We start from the raw sequence: 17,088 nt of genomic DNA on the forward strand, positions 1-17,088 counted from the left end.
ATTCGTAATACTCGATATGAATCATACCATTCTGACTTTTTCTGTTACTTTCGAAAATTGGTTAAGAATAAATGATCGTATCAATGTCATTCTTGTCCCGTTCCTTTGACATTTTTGACATTATCAAAATATCAAATTATCGTTAAAATCTGTCAATTTACTTACAAATAATGTTTTTTTCTTCGTTTCAACTATCATCGTCGAGTTGTTCCAACAACCATTGTAATATGGTATGCAGTGGTAAGATATAGGTAATTAAAAATTAATTTTGACAGTGTTTATTTAGACTTAAAACGTAAACCGGAACGTATCGTCCCTGCGGGATTTATTAGAAAAAGAGGAAAATTAAATTAAAATAGGACTTAATTCATTGAACGTTCTGATAAAGTAGAGAATTAAAGGAAAACCTGAAACAAAACCAAAATAACACAAGAAAGATTAAATATAATAAAACTAAGCACAGGGAAAGAGAAGATGCAACATAATGATTGATTTAAAACTCCGAAAATAGTTTACAAAGTTTACAACACGCACAGTTATGCCATCAGAAAATATAAATAATTGTAGAATTAATACATAACAGCAAAGTATAACTTAATGTTATGAAACAATACAGCATATTAGTAGAGCATAGCGAAGCATAGCGGAGCATAGCGAAGCATAGCGAAGCATAGCGGAGCATAGCGGAGCATAGCGTAGTATAGTATATAAAATCTATATAACTAATAACAAACTTTAATTATGGTATAACTCTATATGAATGACTAGTAGAACTGGGTATACATACGTGTGTACACAATACATTGAATTTTGTACATATTGTACAAACAAATCATTACTTCTGCTTTTTCAACCATAAATACTGTCCTATTTTGGTTTTTCTTTTCATGAATTCTTTCACTTCATTCTGTCATCTACAGTCTACGAAATTCAAAGTGAATTCAACCAAATGAAGTACTTTATTTGAATAATTTCTACACTTGCCAAAACCAATTTTGTATACTGTGCATTTTATTCACATTTATTAAATGTTTTCATTCTTTACTACCAATAAACACTCTAAAAGCACTTTTTTGAAAACACTCTTTCATGGCCTATGTCATCTTAACGGTGAAATGACGTATTTACAAATCCCGCTTTAATCCTGCTGTTTGTAGAGTGATTTTAGGAGCTTTCGTCCAAGATGCTAATGTATGTAACTTGATCACTAGTCCGACGTCATACTAGGGCAGAAAAAATGTAAAACTAGCGAGATGTTGTGAGGTGAAACACTTACTACCCGAGTCTTGAGAGCTCTTAGTAAATTTTTTTAAATTTAAATTCTATTAGGAATTTACTATAACGATAAAACCATATGGTGCTTGACAGATAAAGCTTGTGTCAGTTTTGTTTTACATCTGATTTTACCTATATGATATAGTAAGAAATGGAGAAAATAGAATACACACAAACACGAAACACGAAACACACGCCCACACACACGCAGATTTGAACATAATTGTTAACTGCAGCAATATATCCCCGATGAAAAAGTAATCTTTTCCAGCATATTCAAGTAAATACATTCACATAATTTATCCAACCTTTTTTAAGATACAGTTGCAATCAAACTTAAAAATCCTCCTTAAGGTTTAATCATAAATATTTAAACATGAGACATGTCAACTAGCTGAAAGCAGCATGACCATCACACCAAAGAACCGGATATACAGATCATTTGAGATATTTACTCCCGTAGGATAGACATCAATCTCATCTTTGTCATTTCTGCATCAATGATTGCTTGCCTCAAAACCGGAAAGAAGAGATATATAAATTATGACTTATTACTTTCTTAGTTTTGATAGCCAGTTTATTCCTACTTTAAGCAACATTTGTTTTATGTTTTTGTAAATTGAAAATTCTGATGAAAGCAATAATCGCTCTTGCTTTTAAATTGACAGTCTGTTTGTTTAATGATAAGCGGTCAATTTCATTTTAATCAAAAGTACAATTTTGTTTTTTGATATATTTGTTTAGCATCATGTTTATATGATATTTTATGTAGACAAATTTACAGTATGAACATAGAAAATGAAAGACTTAACAAATGAAACAAGAAATACGAAAGCAAAATGGAAATCGAAATGGAAGTTAATGTCATCTTATGACATTTAAATTACATATGAGAGGTTGCTCGTCATAAGCTCAACACAGAGACACACAAACCCGTCAGCTTAATGCTGTAATATTGTGATATTTCAAGCACTAATGTACAAATGTTACTTTGGATTGTAATTTTCATAATATGTATCATTTTTTCTCTGTCAATGCTAAACGGAGAGATATAAAGTATAATGTTTGGTTTACGATGCTATTTGCAAATACAGCAGTTATATCTTTTTTGTAAAAAGGTTAGAGAAACTTCAAATTCTGTCTGTACAAAGAATCGCACAACTAGTCCACATATTTAAGTATAGACTCAAAACCTTTTGATATAGTATGGGCGTCAACAGAAAAATGGAAACCGTTTAATTATGTTCAAAATGATAACATCTTTTTATATCACATGCCATTTCTTCTTCCGCAATATTTCAATCTGTTCTTCAAAAAATATATTACAACGATCTTTTTGAATGTACGTCATATCTCGGCAAAAAACATAAGACCCAAATATTACCATCTATGATTAGAATTTTTAAGAAATGAGATCGATGAAAATGAGAACAACCTGCTCTGTTAACGAATGGCAACAAAAGATCGTATTTGTTTTTATTTGTTCGACGAAGGCTTGTATGAAAAGAAGAATTAAGTATCCTACCAGTGTTTGAACTTCATCTTTCAAACGACTTTTCCTTGGTCTTGATGCTCAAAGCACCGACTGACGTCATTTCCTGCGCCTCTTTCTCAAAGAAAATAAAAACGCAAAGGGGAGATAACGAGCGCAAATTATGCAGTGAAAAGCCAAAAATAGTGTAAAGATGTAAGGAAAAGACTTTTGAATGTACCGGAGGGAATCTGGTCTATGGAAAGCTTTAATGAATAAATACGGAATAAAAAGTGACGTTCATTTGTGGAACAGATGTGGTACGAAACTGAATGTCGAAAGAAATTACATATGAATCATACCCCAAGCTTTAGCAAAGTTGTTAAAGCTTCTTGATTCATGTCTGTCGTCACCCAAACAGACGGGTTGGTTATGATTTCTTACCAAATGTTTACGCATATCAAACTGCACAATCCAAATTTCTTTTCCATACGGTTCGGTGGTTTGTAGAATATATATAACGGTATAATGTATCGTCTGGTCTCAAATATTTATCTCGTTGTCGATGTTTTGCAATTTCTGTCAGTTTACCGCCCCGAGGCAATTATCAATGTATGAAACATGATAATATATATAACATACTCACGATGCCCACGATGAGACTCCTGTGGGCGTTGAAAGGTGAGATGGCTACGAAATACTTGGAAAACCGGAAAGTAAGCTGGGTTTAGCTTTTACAAACCTGTGAAAACAATTAATGTTTCATGCATCTTTCTGTTAGCGATTGCTGCAATTAATGAGTGTAGTGCCTACTCGATTAAATGTGTACGAAGAAATTCATTGTTCAGTGCGTTTCAATTCATCGATGACGCACGCATACGTACACCTAACATTAATATCTTTTAAAGACAGTCATTTCGAACGCATTCAATTTAACAGTTGTATACAACATTCGGAGCACTAGCTACACATGAAAGGTACATGCTCTGAGGGATATAATTGACTTTTAAGATTTTTACATCCTCTCTCATTCCTCCCCCCCCCCCCCCTCCGGGTAAGCTTACAAGTATATGGAACATTTTCGAAAACCCTAAAAGGGCTTCTGTTCAGCCCTATTCCTCTTTTCACATAAATGTTGTTTCTCTTGCCTTCCTGGTTCAATGATATTTACGATACATAAATTAACGTATAACGAGACGACACGACGATTAGTCTTGCAGAGACTAACAGACACTTAATTATGAATATAACCATATCACCACAAGCTCAATAAGAATGATCGATCATACTTTGTTTTGTGCAACGGTGGCGGTCGTCTAAAACTATAACCGAGCAATTATTTAAGGTAGATTGTAATCCGGTGGCAGACACTGAATTGACAAAACTATACCGCACTGTTAATTTAAAAAAAAATCTTGTCCTTCAACATTACTTGTAGGTGACTAATTTTGTTAAACAAACACTTCATTACGCAAATAATAATGTATACAATCACAAAGTGCCTGATCGATCACGTATGCAGATGTTTTTTGTATTCAAAAGCCTAATTTTGCTTAAAAAATTTTGTCCTATATTTATCCTTGGATATTTGATACAATTAGATTGTTTCCTTAGCTGTCAATTTGCTATGACTTGAAGGTTTCATTGAATCATATATCTGTTCTACGGATGTTATTTTCCGACCTTTGTATGTCTGTCTGGGATAAAAGAGTTGTGCATGAATTACGACGATACTGTTGCCAGATGCCTTCATAATATTCAGAAAATGTTTTTAAATTCAATCAAACCGTAACGATAAATCATCTAACCACGTTATGGTTTTCATCTCCTGATACGATTTGTTTAAATCAGTCACATTTGGCATTCGGAATATTCCATTTAAATGGAGGGATAATATTTATTTGGCAATATAATTTAGCAGGTATGCAATGTCCATATTTAATTTAAGTAATCCATAACGTACTAGTTGTTACTTCCTTGAGTGTTTATGTTCAAGAAGAGAGAAGAGAGAGGCAAAAGCGACTTTGACAAGTTCAAAGGTGTCGTCACATTACAATAATGGTCTAGAACTTTACGTTTACTTTCATTATTTTCTGTTCACACTGAAAGATATCGCTTTGTTGCCAATGATTGTACTGAATATCAGTTTAAATTAAACTGGAAATTGAGCGAAAATTGTTACCAACTGTTAAAAGAGCAAGCTAACTTTTAATTGACTGAAATGTTATATTAACTTGTCTGGTGTTTCCGAAGAGAAATAGACAAAGGAAGGAAAATATGGGTAGTAATTATGGAAACAAACATTTGAGTAAAATATTTTTTTCCCAAACCGACGAAAATAAGTAGCAAGTATTTGATTATATTTAATCTTGGAATGGTTCCTTCCAACACGTCGTTGATCCGCCTACGTTTTTTTTTTCTTCCGGCTGCACGTATCTAAATATGAAGGAAGAAATAATACAAACTGAAGTAAGAAGAAAAATACCCACGGATGCATTAAAAGAATTAAAAAGAAGAAATTCAAGAGGCAGCACAACTCAAAGGTCTGTTTTATGAAACTTTCTAAAGTGTTTGCACAATATGACGTTATCAAATTGCGTCACATGAATTCAAACATTTTGTGGACAAAATAAGTTATGACATAGCATCTTCGACATTTCTCAAAAGTTAAAGGTTCTCTCAAATAATACCATCATTTCTCACAAAAATAAGTATCATGAACAATAATAATATAAATCCATAGTTTTGTTAAATTTCTTTCTTCATTTATTTGATCCATTGTCCAAAAGTGATGTTTTGTCACCAAGCGATGGCAACTCTAATGGTATCTTCTCGATTCAGACATCTCTGTGAAATCTAAAAGGTGATAGTGTGGACGTAAGTTACATTGTGAAACCTTACAGTTTATCAGAATTTACCCCACATATTCCAGAAAGTATCAGATAATTGTCATATACAAGCTCAAACATCAACAAACAACTTACTGCCAACCTTAAAGTAGATATACAAAATGCGACATTCGCTTGTCTATTTAGACACCGTGGTGGCCAACTGGCTAAGGCGTCGGACTTGCGATCCAAGGATTGCTGGTTCGATTCATGCCTAGTTCATTACGTTGTGTCCTTGGGCAAGATGCATTATCTCAATTGCGTCTCTCCACCTAGGGGTTAAATGTGTACCTGTGAGGTAACTTGTCATTGGGCGCAGTATATAACTACAGCCGTCTAGAGGGATTGTCTCTGGGACAGGTTATCATTGACCAGGGGTAATATAACGTTTGTAAAGCGCTTTGAAACCTATCGCTGGTATTAAGCGCTATATATGATAAAAGTAGATATGATCATGTGACTGATCTATTCCATGATCTTCATTGGCTTAAAATCAAGGAGAGGGTGTACTTTAAAATAATTTTGATTGTGTTTAAGTCTGTTAGAGGACTGGGTCCTAAATATATCCATGATATATTGGTAACCTCTGACCGTAGCAGAAATACGTTATTGATAGAGCCTCGAGTTAAATCCTCGTATGGTTATCGTTCGTTTGCCAAGGCTGGACCTAAATTGTGGAATAAGCTTCCTGACAGCCTTAAAGAAATCCAAAATGCTGCTACTTTTAAGAGGCAATTAAAACACTACCTATTTGTAAATGGTTCTGATTTCAGCCAGAATCTCGACCAGGTTTAACTTTTGTATCGTTACCTTGACATTTATTTAGTTGTTTTCCAGCACAGCAGTGCACACAGTTTTCTGTAGTAGTTGTGCTTATAAGCCTTTATTATTATTATTATAAATCGAATATTATTATTAATAATCTGTAATGCAATGCTATCATCTGGTAGACCGAAGCATCTTTTGCAATCTGGTATATTTGAGCATCTTAATATTTGGGATCCCTGACTTGACCTATGAGCAGTGACTGAACTTTGTGCAGAAAGAAAGCCAACCTTTGCTGACAAATACAGCTAATTCACACAGAGATTACAGTAACTACTGTAAATCTTTTTTACCACAGTAAATACTGGATTGTGCTGACAAATCTGATAAATCGGTAGCACGTGCTATTAGGTTTTCAGTATGAACTGAGGATATGTGTAATCCCAACAAATGCATCAAACTTGATTTGTTGGGATTACACATATCCTCAGTTCTTACTATAATCCTATATAGCACATGCTACCGATTTATAGCACGATCCAGGTTTTGCTTTGGTGCAAAACGTTAAGATTTACAATAGTAACTGTGTCCTGTGTGTGTATCGGGTGACATATAATACGTTTGCACCTTATCTTGGGCTTTTAAAATACAGAGGTCACTGGTTCGATTCCCTTTCTAGCCATAACTTGGTTTTGCTCTTTCTCACTTGTCTAAATTTGACCCGTCAGTTTTCAATTATTCTTTTACTCATTTTCTATTTACTGTATTAATCGTACATAAATGTTTCATTAACAAGTTGTTAATTACTTTCCACATCACTCTGAAATTTAAAGTCCAATTAAAGTCCAAAAAACATTAGTATGTTTTGTTCTGCTATTAAAACATCGTTTAAAAACATAAGATATGTCCTGAAGTGTGGCGGATTGGAAATATTATCATCGATGACGTCAAGGACTTACTACATTTCCAAATATCATCCGTCAGAAGGCGTATCTTTATGCTGATTGGTGTTCATTTAATAATGACTGTTTTGATTGAGGCAACTCACATTGATTTTCTGTTGAACGACTGGCAAATTCCTTTGAATAAAAAACGCAGAGGAATATGTACAAGGTGGACACTTTATTGTTTCGTTAGTGTTCAACGTCTATCATCCGAGAGTTCCGACTTTCTTTTTCCTATTTTCCTATCTGCATAATGTAGATATTCACCACAGAGAAGATACAATTATAGAGTAATTCAATTGTGACCATAAGTGGATTGTCCTAATTAAACTAAAGAGAAACTTGCTGTTATTAGCCTACAAAAAAAAACAAAAAACAATACGCTACAAGCTAACCGAAAGGGATTAATATGAGAAAATCAGATTGTAAGATTTCAATTTGTCCCTAGGCTTGTCATCTGATTGAATTTAAACCAGAGATGTCCAAGTGAAATTATAGAAAGATTTAATGCGACAGTGTCCCTGACCCGTAGATCTTTCCTCCTTGCTGTGTTAAGTTTGATTAATTTGACAGAATTAAGCCTTTTGCGTTGATCTTTAGACGAGATTTGTTACTGAAGTCCGACCCAAATGCAATTCACAATCTTTACTTGTATGTATATAGAAAAAGGGCAGAGAGTCGATTCATTTGAAAATCAATAAGAATCATTAAGGATCGAAAGGATTTAACATTTATCCTCTTAATTAGTATGTTTATGATAACAAAATGCCACACCTGATATCAGGGGAGGGGTCTGGGGTTGCTAACATCTCATCTCATCGAAAAAAAATATATGTAATTGATTGCGTTATGACCCACTTTATAGCCTAAATATGCTTCTGAAGATACTATTTAACATGTTAAATTATAATCTTTTCGAACAGGACTCCATACATTACATTTCGGGGGGGGGGGGGGTGGTTGGGCGGCTTCAACGATTCCGTACTCCATAGCCCTTCTTAATACAATCCTTGATTCGCCCTTCAGCGCTTTGATGTTTGAGCGATGTTTGATCTAATATTACACTTTAAATTTCGAGTGATTAAAAATATGCTTAAATTTTTGCAAGGATATCAAACGATATGAGCTCGCGTCCTATCCGATGTCATTAAGCAAGTATGGTGCTACAGTACATGTACTAAGAAGTGATGAATATCAATTTTAATACAACAGGTTGCTTTACAATACCAATATTTCATCAACATAATTATTCTAGTTTCCGTCGTAAGAACAGGTTAAAGGCTACAATTAGAAAAAAAAAATAGCAGTTTTTTTTTCTAGCCACAAATATGAAATTACTTCTTCATTAGTCTTACCAGTATATTCACGTGACGATTGCCGCCCGACTCATTTATGTAAAGTAGTCTAGAGTTTGAACGGCGGGTAAGATGTCTCTGTGTAGTTTACTGTTTTACATATGTAATCAGCCGCCCAAAGAAGCTACCTCGTTCTTACCTCGTAAACGGATTTCTTGTTCCACTGTCAGTTTTTACACACGTGTACATTTCAATGCACATTATAATATATTGCATGCATTATCAACGCTTAAAGTGGCATGGAATAAGTGGTTACAATATTTATTGGGAAAGAAGAGCTCACCGTTAGATCACACTTAGAGGGCTCACTTCTATAAATATCTCTATCCTATTAAGGCAATGTTATATAATGGATTCCGTGATCGAGCGAATTATTATTTTTGAACATTTAATAATCGCCTAGTTTAATTCTGGACATCACTAAATATGCAAACAGATCAATCCGGGTACAAAATTAAATTGACATATACTATAGACAGTTGAAAAGAAAACTTTACATTTTTTTATATTTATTTTTTAAAAATTTTACTTTCTTGATAAATGATCCTTTCAGGTTCACCAATGAAATATTATTGTCTGTCATCCAATGGTGTTTTATTTTGCACATGAAATATGAAGAACATGCTACGGTTATTTAAGGTTTGAAAACTAAAAATAAATTATGAATTAGCATTACCATTTGAGCCTGTACTGAGGAACGGCCGTCATTTATCAGTTTCATTAATCTTAAAACGAGAATTCCCAACTGTGAATATATTTATGAAGCGAGCCAACTCGACAACCCAAATAGATATTAGAAACATTACATTTTACATTATTATCTTTGTTCTTGGAATATGAAATATTAAAACTAAGTTCTGGCTAATATCTTCCCTCTAAATAGGTATGATCGCATCTCCAAGAATAATTACATGTCATGCATGAGGAAGCCATAATCATTTTCCATGTCTGCTGGTACGCATGATTAGAATTTCCCGTTTTCTAATCAAGCTGTCTCTTCAGTATTTTAAGTGGGTTGATTGTAAATGAAGCTAGGTTGGTCACGGATTCATTTAATTTTCTTTTTGTACAGTACAGTGGTAGTTGGTATTTAATAATTTATTAACGAAAATTGGGGTTTCTAGGGATTATGAATATGTTGTTATGTTGGATATTCAACAGAAAATATTCAGATATTGTATCTTAATGTTCGTTTATCGTAATTTACTTTCGTTTTTGAAGTCAGAAACAGTCATGTAACATTTCTTAAACCAATTGAATTGATGACAATTAAATCTAACACGGACGAATATTAAAGTAAAATAGATTTACAAAAATGAAATATAACAAATTAACGCAAAAATATTAAAAACTACTGTGATTATTATCCCTTAGGTAAAACACCGAAAATATGTGAATTAATTAATGCCTTCGAAAAGGAACAAAAACCTTCCTTTAATCTCTTTGTATTTTTACAAAATATCTATGTTTTTTTTTATACTATTAACAATGTATACCGTCTAAAAGGGAAAAAGGGGGATCGTACTAGGGAAAAAATATTGTACACAAAATACATACATATACAAGCAAAATGAATCATGAATAATGTATTATGCTTAAGACAGGTTGAAAACATGATCAGAGTAATAAGAAATAAAAATAATAAAGTGTACCTAATATATAAACATTGAACAAGAAATGACAAAATAAGGAGAACATTTATAGCATAAATTTCAGGGAAGAACTGCCTAAGAAGTTTATCCTAGGAAGCATAGGAATGTATGTTTCCCATGGTTGTAATTATAATCTTCCTAATGCGTAATAACTCACTTGAAAAAGATTTCTATTCATGTGTGGGTGTGCGTGTGTGTGTGTTAACGACACATGAGACACTTGCAAAGTAACTCCCTCCAAACTAATAATCGTATGAATAATTTCACGCCCTTAATAAAATCACTACTTCATTTTATTCTCACGCACATATTATACATACGGAAAACTAAAAGGTCGCTGTATTGACTAGAAGCCAAATCACACAATTTGTCGCTACATGTTTAATAATCTCAACCATCCTGCGGTCTAGAGAATAAGATCTCTCTTCCCGCCTATGAGTTTCTGATTACACTTGGGAAATACAAAAGGAAACTCCGCCATTTTGTTAATAAATACTATCCTAGAGCAAACAGACGGAGTCGTTATTCATCAGTTGCAAATCGTTTGATTTCAGCGATTGCCACAAGTTACATCAATGAAGATTTATCCTTCTTTGAGGGGAAGCCAGTCTTTACTGTTAGTCTCTACGAAACATTCATGTTTTATTCCACCAAAGGATTATTCTGTGCATTTTTTGTTTCTTCACTTTCATGTGTTTGACGAAAGAATACACGCATGGTGATAAACTCGACGTGTTGCGTTTGCAGTAGACATAAGGAATTACGGCCGTACATATTGAATGTGCGCGTAATAATGTAAAATACTTTTCTACTGGAAGTATACATGTCTCAATGCTGCTCGTTAGCCTATAGCCTATCACTGAAGAGGTGAATTTCAAATCTTATTAACAGGAGGGAAATCAAAGATGATAGAATACCTGTTTGATATTCTACTGACTTGGAATGTAATGTGCGCTGAAAGCAAAAAACAAAGGAAGAACTGGTTGAGCTCATTACTGAATGATCAAAACTAAATATCATTTTTTTTTTCTGCTTTTAATAAAACCTTTGAGATGATGTTTCCGACATTGCTTTAAATTTCAGGCAATATTTTTAAGTTGTCACAATAATCGACTACATACTGCAGATAGAAAAGAGGATTATACATTCTAAAGATGAAACTAATTTCCCTTGCGAATTTGTGTAAAAGATAGCGATCCGTCGTCGAATACGACTGATATGAAATATAATGTCAGGTTATGAAAAGAAGGTATTGATGTGCTAAGTTTAGGATGAGCTCAGTGGCAATTCTTTTACAGATCTAAGTTGAATATCAAAGGTCAGTAAATAATAAAGAAACTCTTTGAGTGATTTTATGGAAGGATAACCATCTTTATGGCGACTGGAAAATGATCTTGTGGGAGAAAATCTTTGTTACTTAAACATATAGGGAAGAATGTAATCCCTTTTTTTTTATTGCCAGCTGTGCAAATTTGTGCTTATCAAGTGTTTCATCTATTTTTACAGTCAATCGTCTTCTTTCTCGGCATTTAATGACGTTGGAGAAAAGTACTGAATAATTCATAAAAGAAGACAACGATAAGAAATCTTTCCTTACCAAAGGCTACTTTCGCGTTTAAAGGATTTACAATGTTTCTCACAAGGGGGAAGGAAAGGCATTAGACAATCTGTCTAGACACGGAAATCTAATGATAATAATATGAACTTACTCGCAGCTTACCGAGGGAAAACAAACCTCATACTCTTGGATTGAAAAATACTGACAGAAAAACGTGCAAATTGTTGTTATTATTGTTGAAAAAATATCTAAGAATTTGTAGTTGTTTAAAAGGGTAGCCTGAGTGAGGTTGAGACCAAGTGAGATTTCGGCCAGGAAAGTATCATTTTCTCTCTGCTAGAATGACGTTGCCGGTTACGCCGAAGAGGTAAGGGTTATATACTTGTTAGGTGTTAGCATTTGTTGTCGTTAAAGACTTGATATTGATGTATATAGATAGTTGAACAGCTTTGATCGTGTCGTGTATAAATACATAATTATATGCATTGTGTAGATTTTATAAACAAAAATACATGTTTGTCATGATAGCCCTTTAATATTGTATTAAGCATAAATGACGCAAATATTATACACAATAGACTATAATTATTATGATTATTCACAATGTTTACTAATTAAACGAAAGAAGAAAAAAAACAAGCAAAGCAAAGCAGTCAATTTTGAGATAAATAATTTGGAGGTAAGATTATGAATATAGCCATATTTCAAATTACTTCAGCAGCATTTAGTCTATGTTTAAGTTCAAGTTTGTGACTAACTAATTAGTGATAAGGTATATACTTGTACAACCTATCTATTGCAGAGACAGTCTCTTTTGTACTTGACATTTATCGAATTGTGCCTTCAGCCTACAGTCGAAGCCCTAGGCTGTACAGGTGAACACTAAGCATTTCCTGTTAAATTTCACTGCACCCAAACTGCACGATCTATGACAAAGCATTTCAATCAGCTATATTTTGTTTTCATTTTGTGATAAATATTTGCGTATCTCTTTTGAATGACACAATGAGCTGTCATATTAGAACCGTTGTTAAAATTTATAACAGATGACAAGACGTGTGGTTGACGAAAGGTCATTTTATCTTGACTTAAAGAAACACCCTAATTATTTCTAATCAGGGGAAGCCACTGTCACCAAAAATTAAAAACAATTCATTATAAACGGAATTGTTTTATTCAATTTAATGATTTTATTAAATTTAACTATTTTATTTTATTCAATTTAATTATTTTATAGTATTATTAATATTATTACAGTTCCTTAGCACTTATGGATGACTGTGAATGTTACCTACTTGTATACTTTTTGTCAGTTAAAGAAAAAGTATATTTTATACGAAATCATGCTCTACTTAGGAAATTATTCTATCCACGACGAAAGTTTTGTCTGGTGTCTAAGATTTACAAAATTAATAATTTCCAATATATTTTATCCTATTAATTAAACTTTCCAGTGGTATAGTTAAGTATAGTTTTGAACGATATGTAGTTGGATGAAAGTTGGGGATTTTTTCTGGCCACAACAGCGTGAGTAAGATAACCGTTTCGGCATACTATTTTGCCTCCCCCCCCCCTCAAAAAAAATATCCTAGAGGAATATCTTATTGTTTAGAACAACTATAATGGTAAGGACGCCTTGCATTTCACGTCAATTCCTAACCACGTATATTGTATCAAATTTCGAGGTTCCAACAATAAGCTTATATAAGGAGACTAATGTTTTTTTGAGTCGTGCATCGCGATGACGTCACAGTTCATTCCATATCGGTATGTGTGTGATTTTTTGAAGTAGCTGAAGGGATAAACTGGAGGGAAAAACAGTTATTCTCAAGTAATATAAATATCTCGATAAAAAATGATATTTGTCTGCTATCGGTGTGTACCCCCATTAAAAGCCAAAATATATTAAACATTCTTAGTATATATTATTACATCAAAAAACATCTTAATGTAATGTAATGTAATGTAATGTAAATAATGTAATGTAATGTAAATACAATCTTATATAGCGCACTACGCGTGATGTATCTGTGCGTTTTACAAACAATCTAGAATATACAATGACAAAAAGAGTAAATACATAAAACAGTAAATACATATACCATATACAGATATATACAGGAATATGAGACTGCATCTTTCATCAAACTTGTTTCCTTTTCGTTTTATCTCCTTCAATTTCCATAGAGAAGAGTAAACAGTGATGTGACTGACATCTTGATATTGAACTAAATGCAATTATCGTGTTAACATGCATTAACTGATAAGAACAATAAGTTACGTACGATTCGTCAATGGGATTGAATCGTGTCACGTTCTTAACACGTGTTAAATCTGAGTTTGTTTAAATATCAAAGCCCCAGTCTTTTTTTTTTTTCTGCAATGATAATGAAGTAAAGATGTATACCTTTTAACTCAAATATGATTTTCATTTGTGCAAATTATTGAAGTACGTTAACATACACACCCATATATATATATATATATATATATATATACATATATATATATATATATATATATATATATATATATATATATACATTTTCATTTATATATATATGTACATATATATATATATATATAAATATATATATATATTTATTATTTATTCTTTGTGATTTTTTATTTCCAGTCAGGACGAACTATACGTTCTGTGGCAGAGATTAAAAGAAGACGAGCCGGAGCTACTTTTGACCTTTCAAAATTTCTTGAAAAAGGCCGTAGAAGAGTTAAAGCGACTACAGACATCAAATGATGAAGTTGCGCGAAAGTAAGTAGTGCTATCAACTAATTTACTTTTGTGCGTTTAATTATGCCTGATTTTTTTTACTGTACGTTTTTTTTTTGGACATTATCAACACGTTACGAATGCGTTTACTGAAACAATTCCTTAAGTTTTCTGTAGTAGCGTATATTTAGTGTCCACCGGTAGCCGTTATACTTGCTTTAGCCCTATGGGGTTTCGTAAAATGTTAACACTAATGGATTTCCCTGTTAAAGATTGCCTTAAAAGCATCCATTAATGTCTTTCCTATGAAATTGTTAATAAAGGTCCATGAAAAGGGGTTTAACTTATTATATGGTATTAAAGGGAGGGAGTTTGTAGTATTATGGAATTTGTATCATGGCAGGTTGAACAAAATCAGAATACATTCAGAATTGATACATTTTTTTACTTTTACGCGATAAGGAGGTATTGTGCCTCGAAGCTTTGATTTTTTTTTTTAATTCACTTACCCGATGTATCGTAATTTTACTTTAGTAGCACAATTGCTTATTCCACATTTTTTTTTTTAAATTTCGTAATAGTTAGTTAAATTCAATTTTTCCTAAGCTAGTCATACATTATGGTTCATAACAGACGTGACGCGTTAGTTTAATTTTTCATGTACGAAGTTGACTCTTTTTCGCCTTTTAGCATATTATGTTGTTCGGTGTGGCAATATTGATGATTCTTAAATATTAATTAAATAACTTTTACCACGCTATAGCTCCTGTATTCAGCTCATGTACGCAATGGAACATCATACTGAGGTAATGGTAATGAGGTAATGGTAATGGTAATGGTGAAGTAATGGTAATGTTGATATGCAGAAAAGCGATCGTTATTTTGACTTCTTTTTCAACAAATTTTAAGTTTGAATTTTTATTTTATCTTAAATTCAAGAAAACATGGCGACCATTCAGAGGACATGAGGCGTCTTTATGATGAAGTAGAAGCCATCTTGGAAAGGGAAAGAGATAGTTTAAAGAGGAAGGTAAATAATCATCTTCATGAGAGCATAACATCTTTGTAAACAAAACCCACACTATTACAGATCATGTAATGTTATTTCCAATAACCCTGCTAGTTCTAGAGGAATGATCTATTAACAATCGGAACCTCATGAAATAATCATGACTTTTATACTTCTAGGTTTGCTTGCAACGAATCATATAAATATATATATATATATATATATATGCCCAAGCCCGTTTCTCGGAGGCAAAGTGTTACTTGTTTGTGGTAATAGGACTAGGTTGCCAATTTAGCACAGTTAGTTAAGGGCAAACTAATCGTACATTGACTTACTTACTACAAAATAATTACATTACATATTTTGATATACAAGTCAAATTGACCTTGAAATTTAAAACATGAATTTTCGATTTTATTAAACTGCCCCTTATTGTTAGAACTCTCGTTGTCTGTCAGTTGTGGATAACAAAGAGCTATATACGATATAAACAAAACACAGCACATTTCGCTTCATATGCTATCATGTGCCATCACTAGCTCCTGCTGTTGACTGGTGGATTTACAAAATATCATCAAATTTAAAGACAAAAGAGGAATTCATGTTTAACCATGAAAAATGGGATAAGATTGTGGGTTTGACGACCTGTAGAAGCTAAACATATTGCATCCTTTTCTACAGACCGAACGATGAACTTCACCCACCGAAATACCCCTTTAATTACATATTGCTAAACTTGGCATTTACAAAATGACCAGTTGCTAAATTCCCTTCCTCATTTACATCGGCGAATAATATTTAGGTGGGCTGGGAGTAATGGAATGGAATAGATCGCTATCACGTTTTATCCCTAGGTATGCGTGTCAACGAAATTGACGGCGTTAACAACTCTGTATGTTCAAGTTTATTTGTATTCGAGAATTGCTTGATATAATGTTTGCCTTTTTTTGCATCCCAATTATGAATGCAACATTTCAAACTGATGACGTCACATTATCGTCTTCCTTACGTGGTAACCATACTAGTCTTGGGGCGGTATAAGTAAACAGCTTTTTAACTCTCCAAAAATCAATGGCAATAGCAATGGCTAAATGCAATGTTATCCAAAGTGACGTCTTCAAGGACAAATTGACGTGCATACGTCTCTCTATGTACAGTTGATTATGTTAAAAGACATACAAGCATTATGTAGCAGCCGTTTAGATTGAATTTGGTTGGAGAAGTAAAATATACAAAGAATGAAATAAGCGGATACAAATTTGAAATATACTTAAACAGTTCACGTTTTGATTTCATTCAGAGGTCCCATTATTACAATTTTTAATATAACAAATCTAAATCCTGCAGTACTGGAAATAAAAATGCAAATAATCTGAAATAATCTTGACAAATTAATTAATTAACACAATTTGTATCTTTACTATATATAAGTGTGTAATG

The 17,088-nt window shown here is 32.9% G+C and overlaps 1 protein-coding gene across 3 annotated transcripts in view; it reads left to right on the forward strand.

Annotated features, from left to right (window-relative positions):
• Positions 1 to 17,088, forward strand: part of LOC139983177 (uncharacterized) — a 56,851-nt gene that overhangs the window by 20,818 nt on the left and 18,945 nt on the right. For 2 of the 3 annotated variants that reach the window (XM_071996558.1, XM_071996559.1), the window contains exons 2-3: positions 14,544 to 14,681; positions 15,579 to 15,669. In XM_071996558.1, coding sequence (XP_071852659.1) covers positions 14,544 to 14,681; positions 15,579 to 15,669 — 229 coding nt within the window. Of the gene's footprint in view, positions 1 to 10,669; positions 12,276 to 14,543; positions 14,682 to 15,578; positions 15,670 to 17,088 lie in introns of those variants that run through there. The other variant, XM_071996560.1, reaches the window with a different exon arrangement.

The sequence above is a fragment of the Apostichopus japonicus genome, chromosome 16 (assembly GCF_037975245.1).
Source record: "Apostichopus japonicus isolate 1M-3 chromosome 16, ASM3797524v1, whole genome shotgun sequence".
NCBI classification, from domain to species: domain Eukaryota; kingdom Metazoa; phylum Echinodermata; class Holothuroidea; order Aspidochirotida; family Stichopodidae; genus Apostichopus; species Apostichopus japonicus.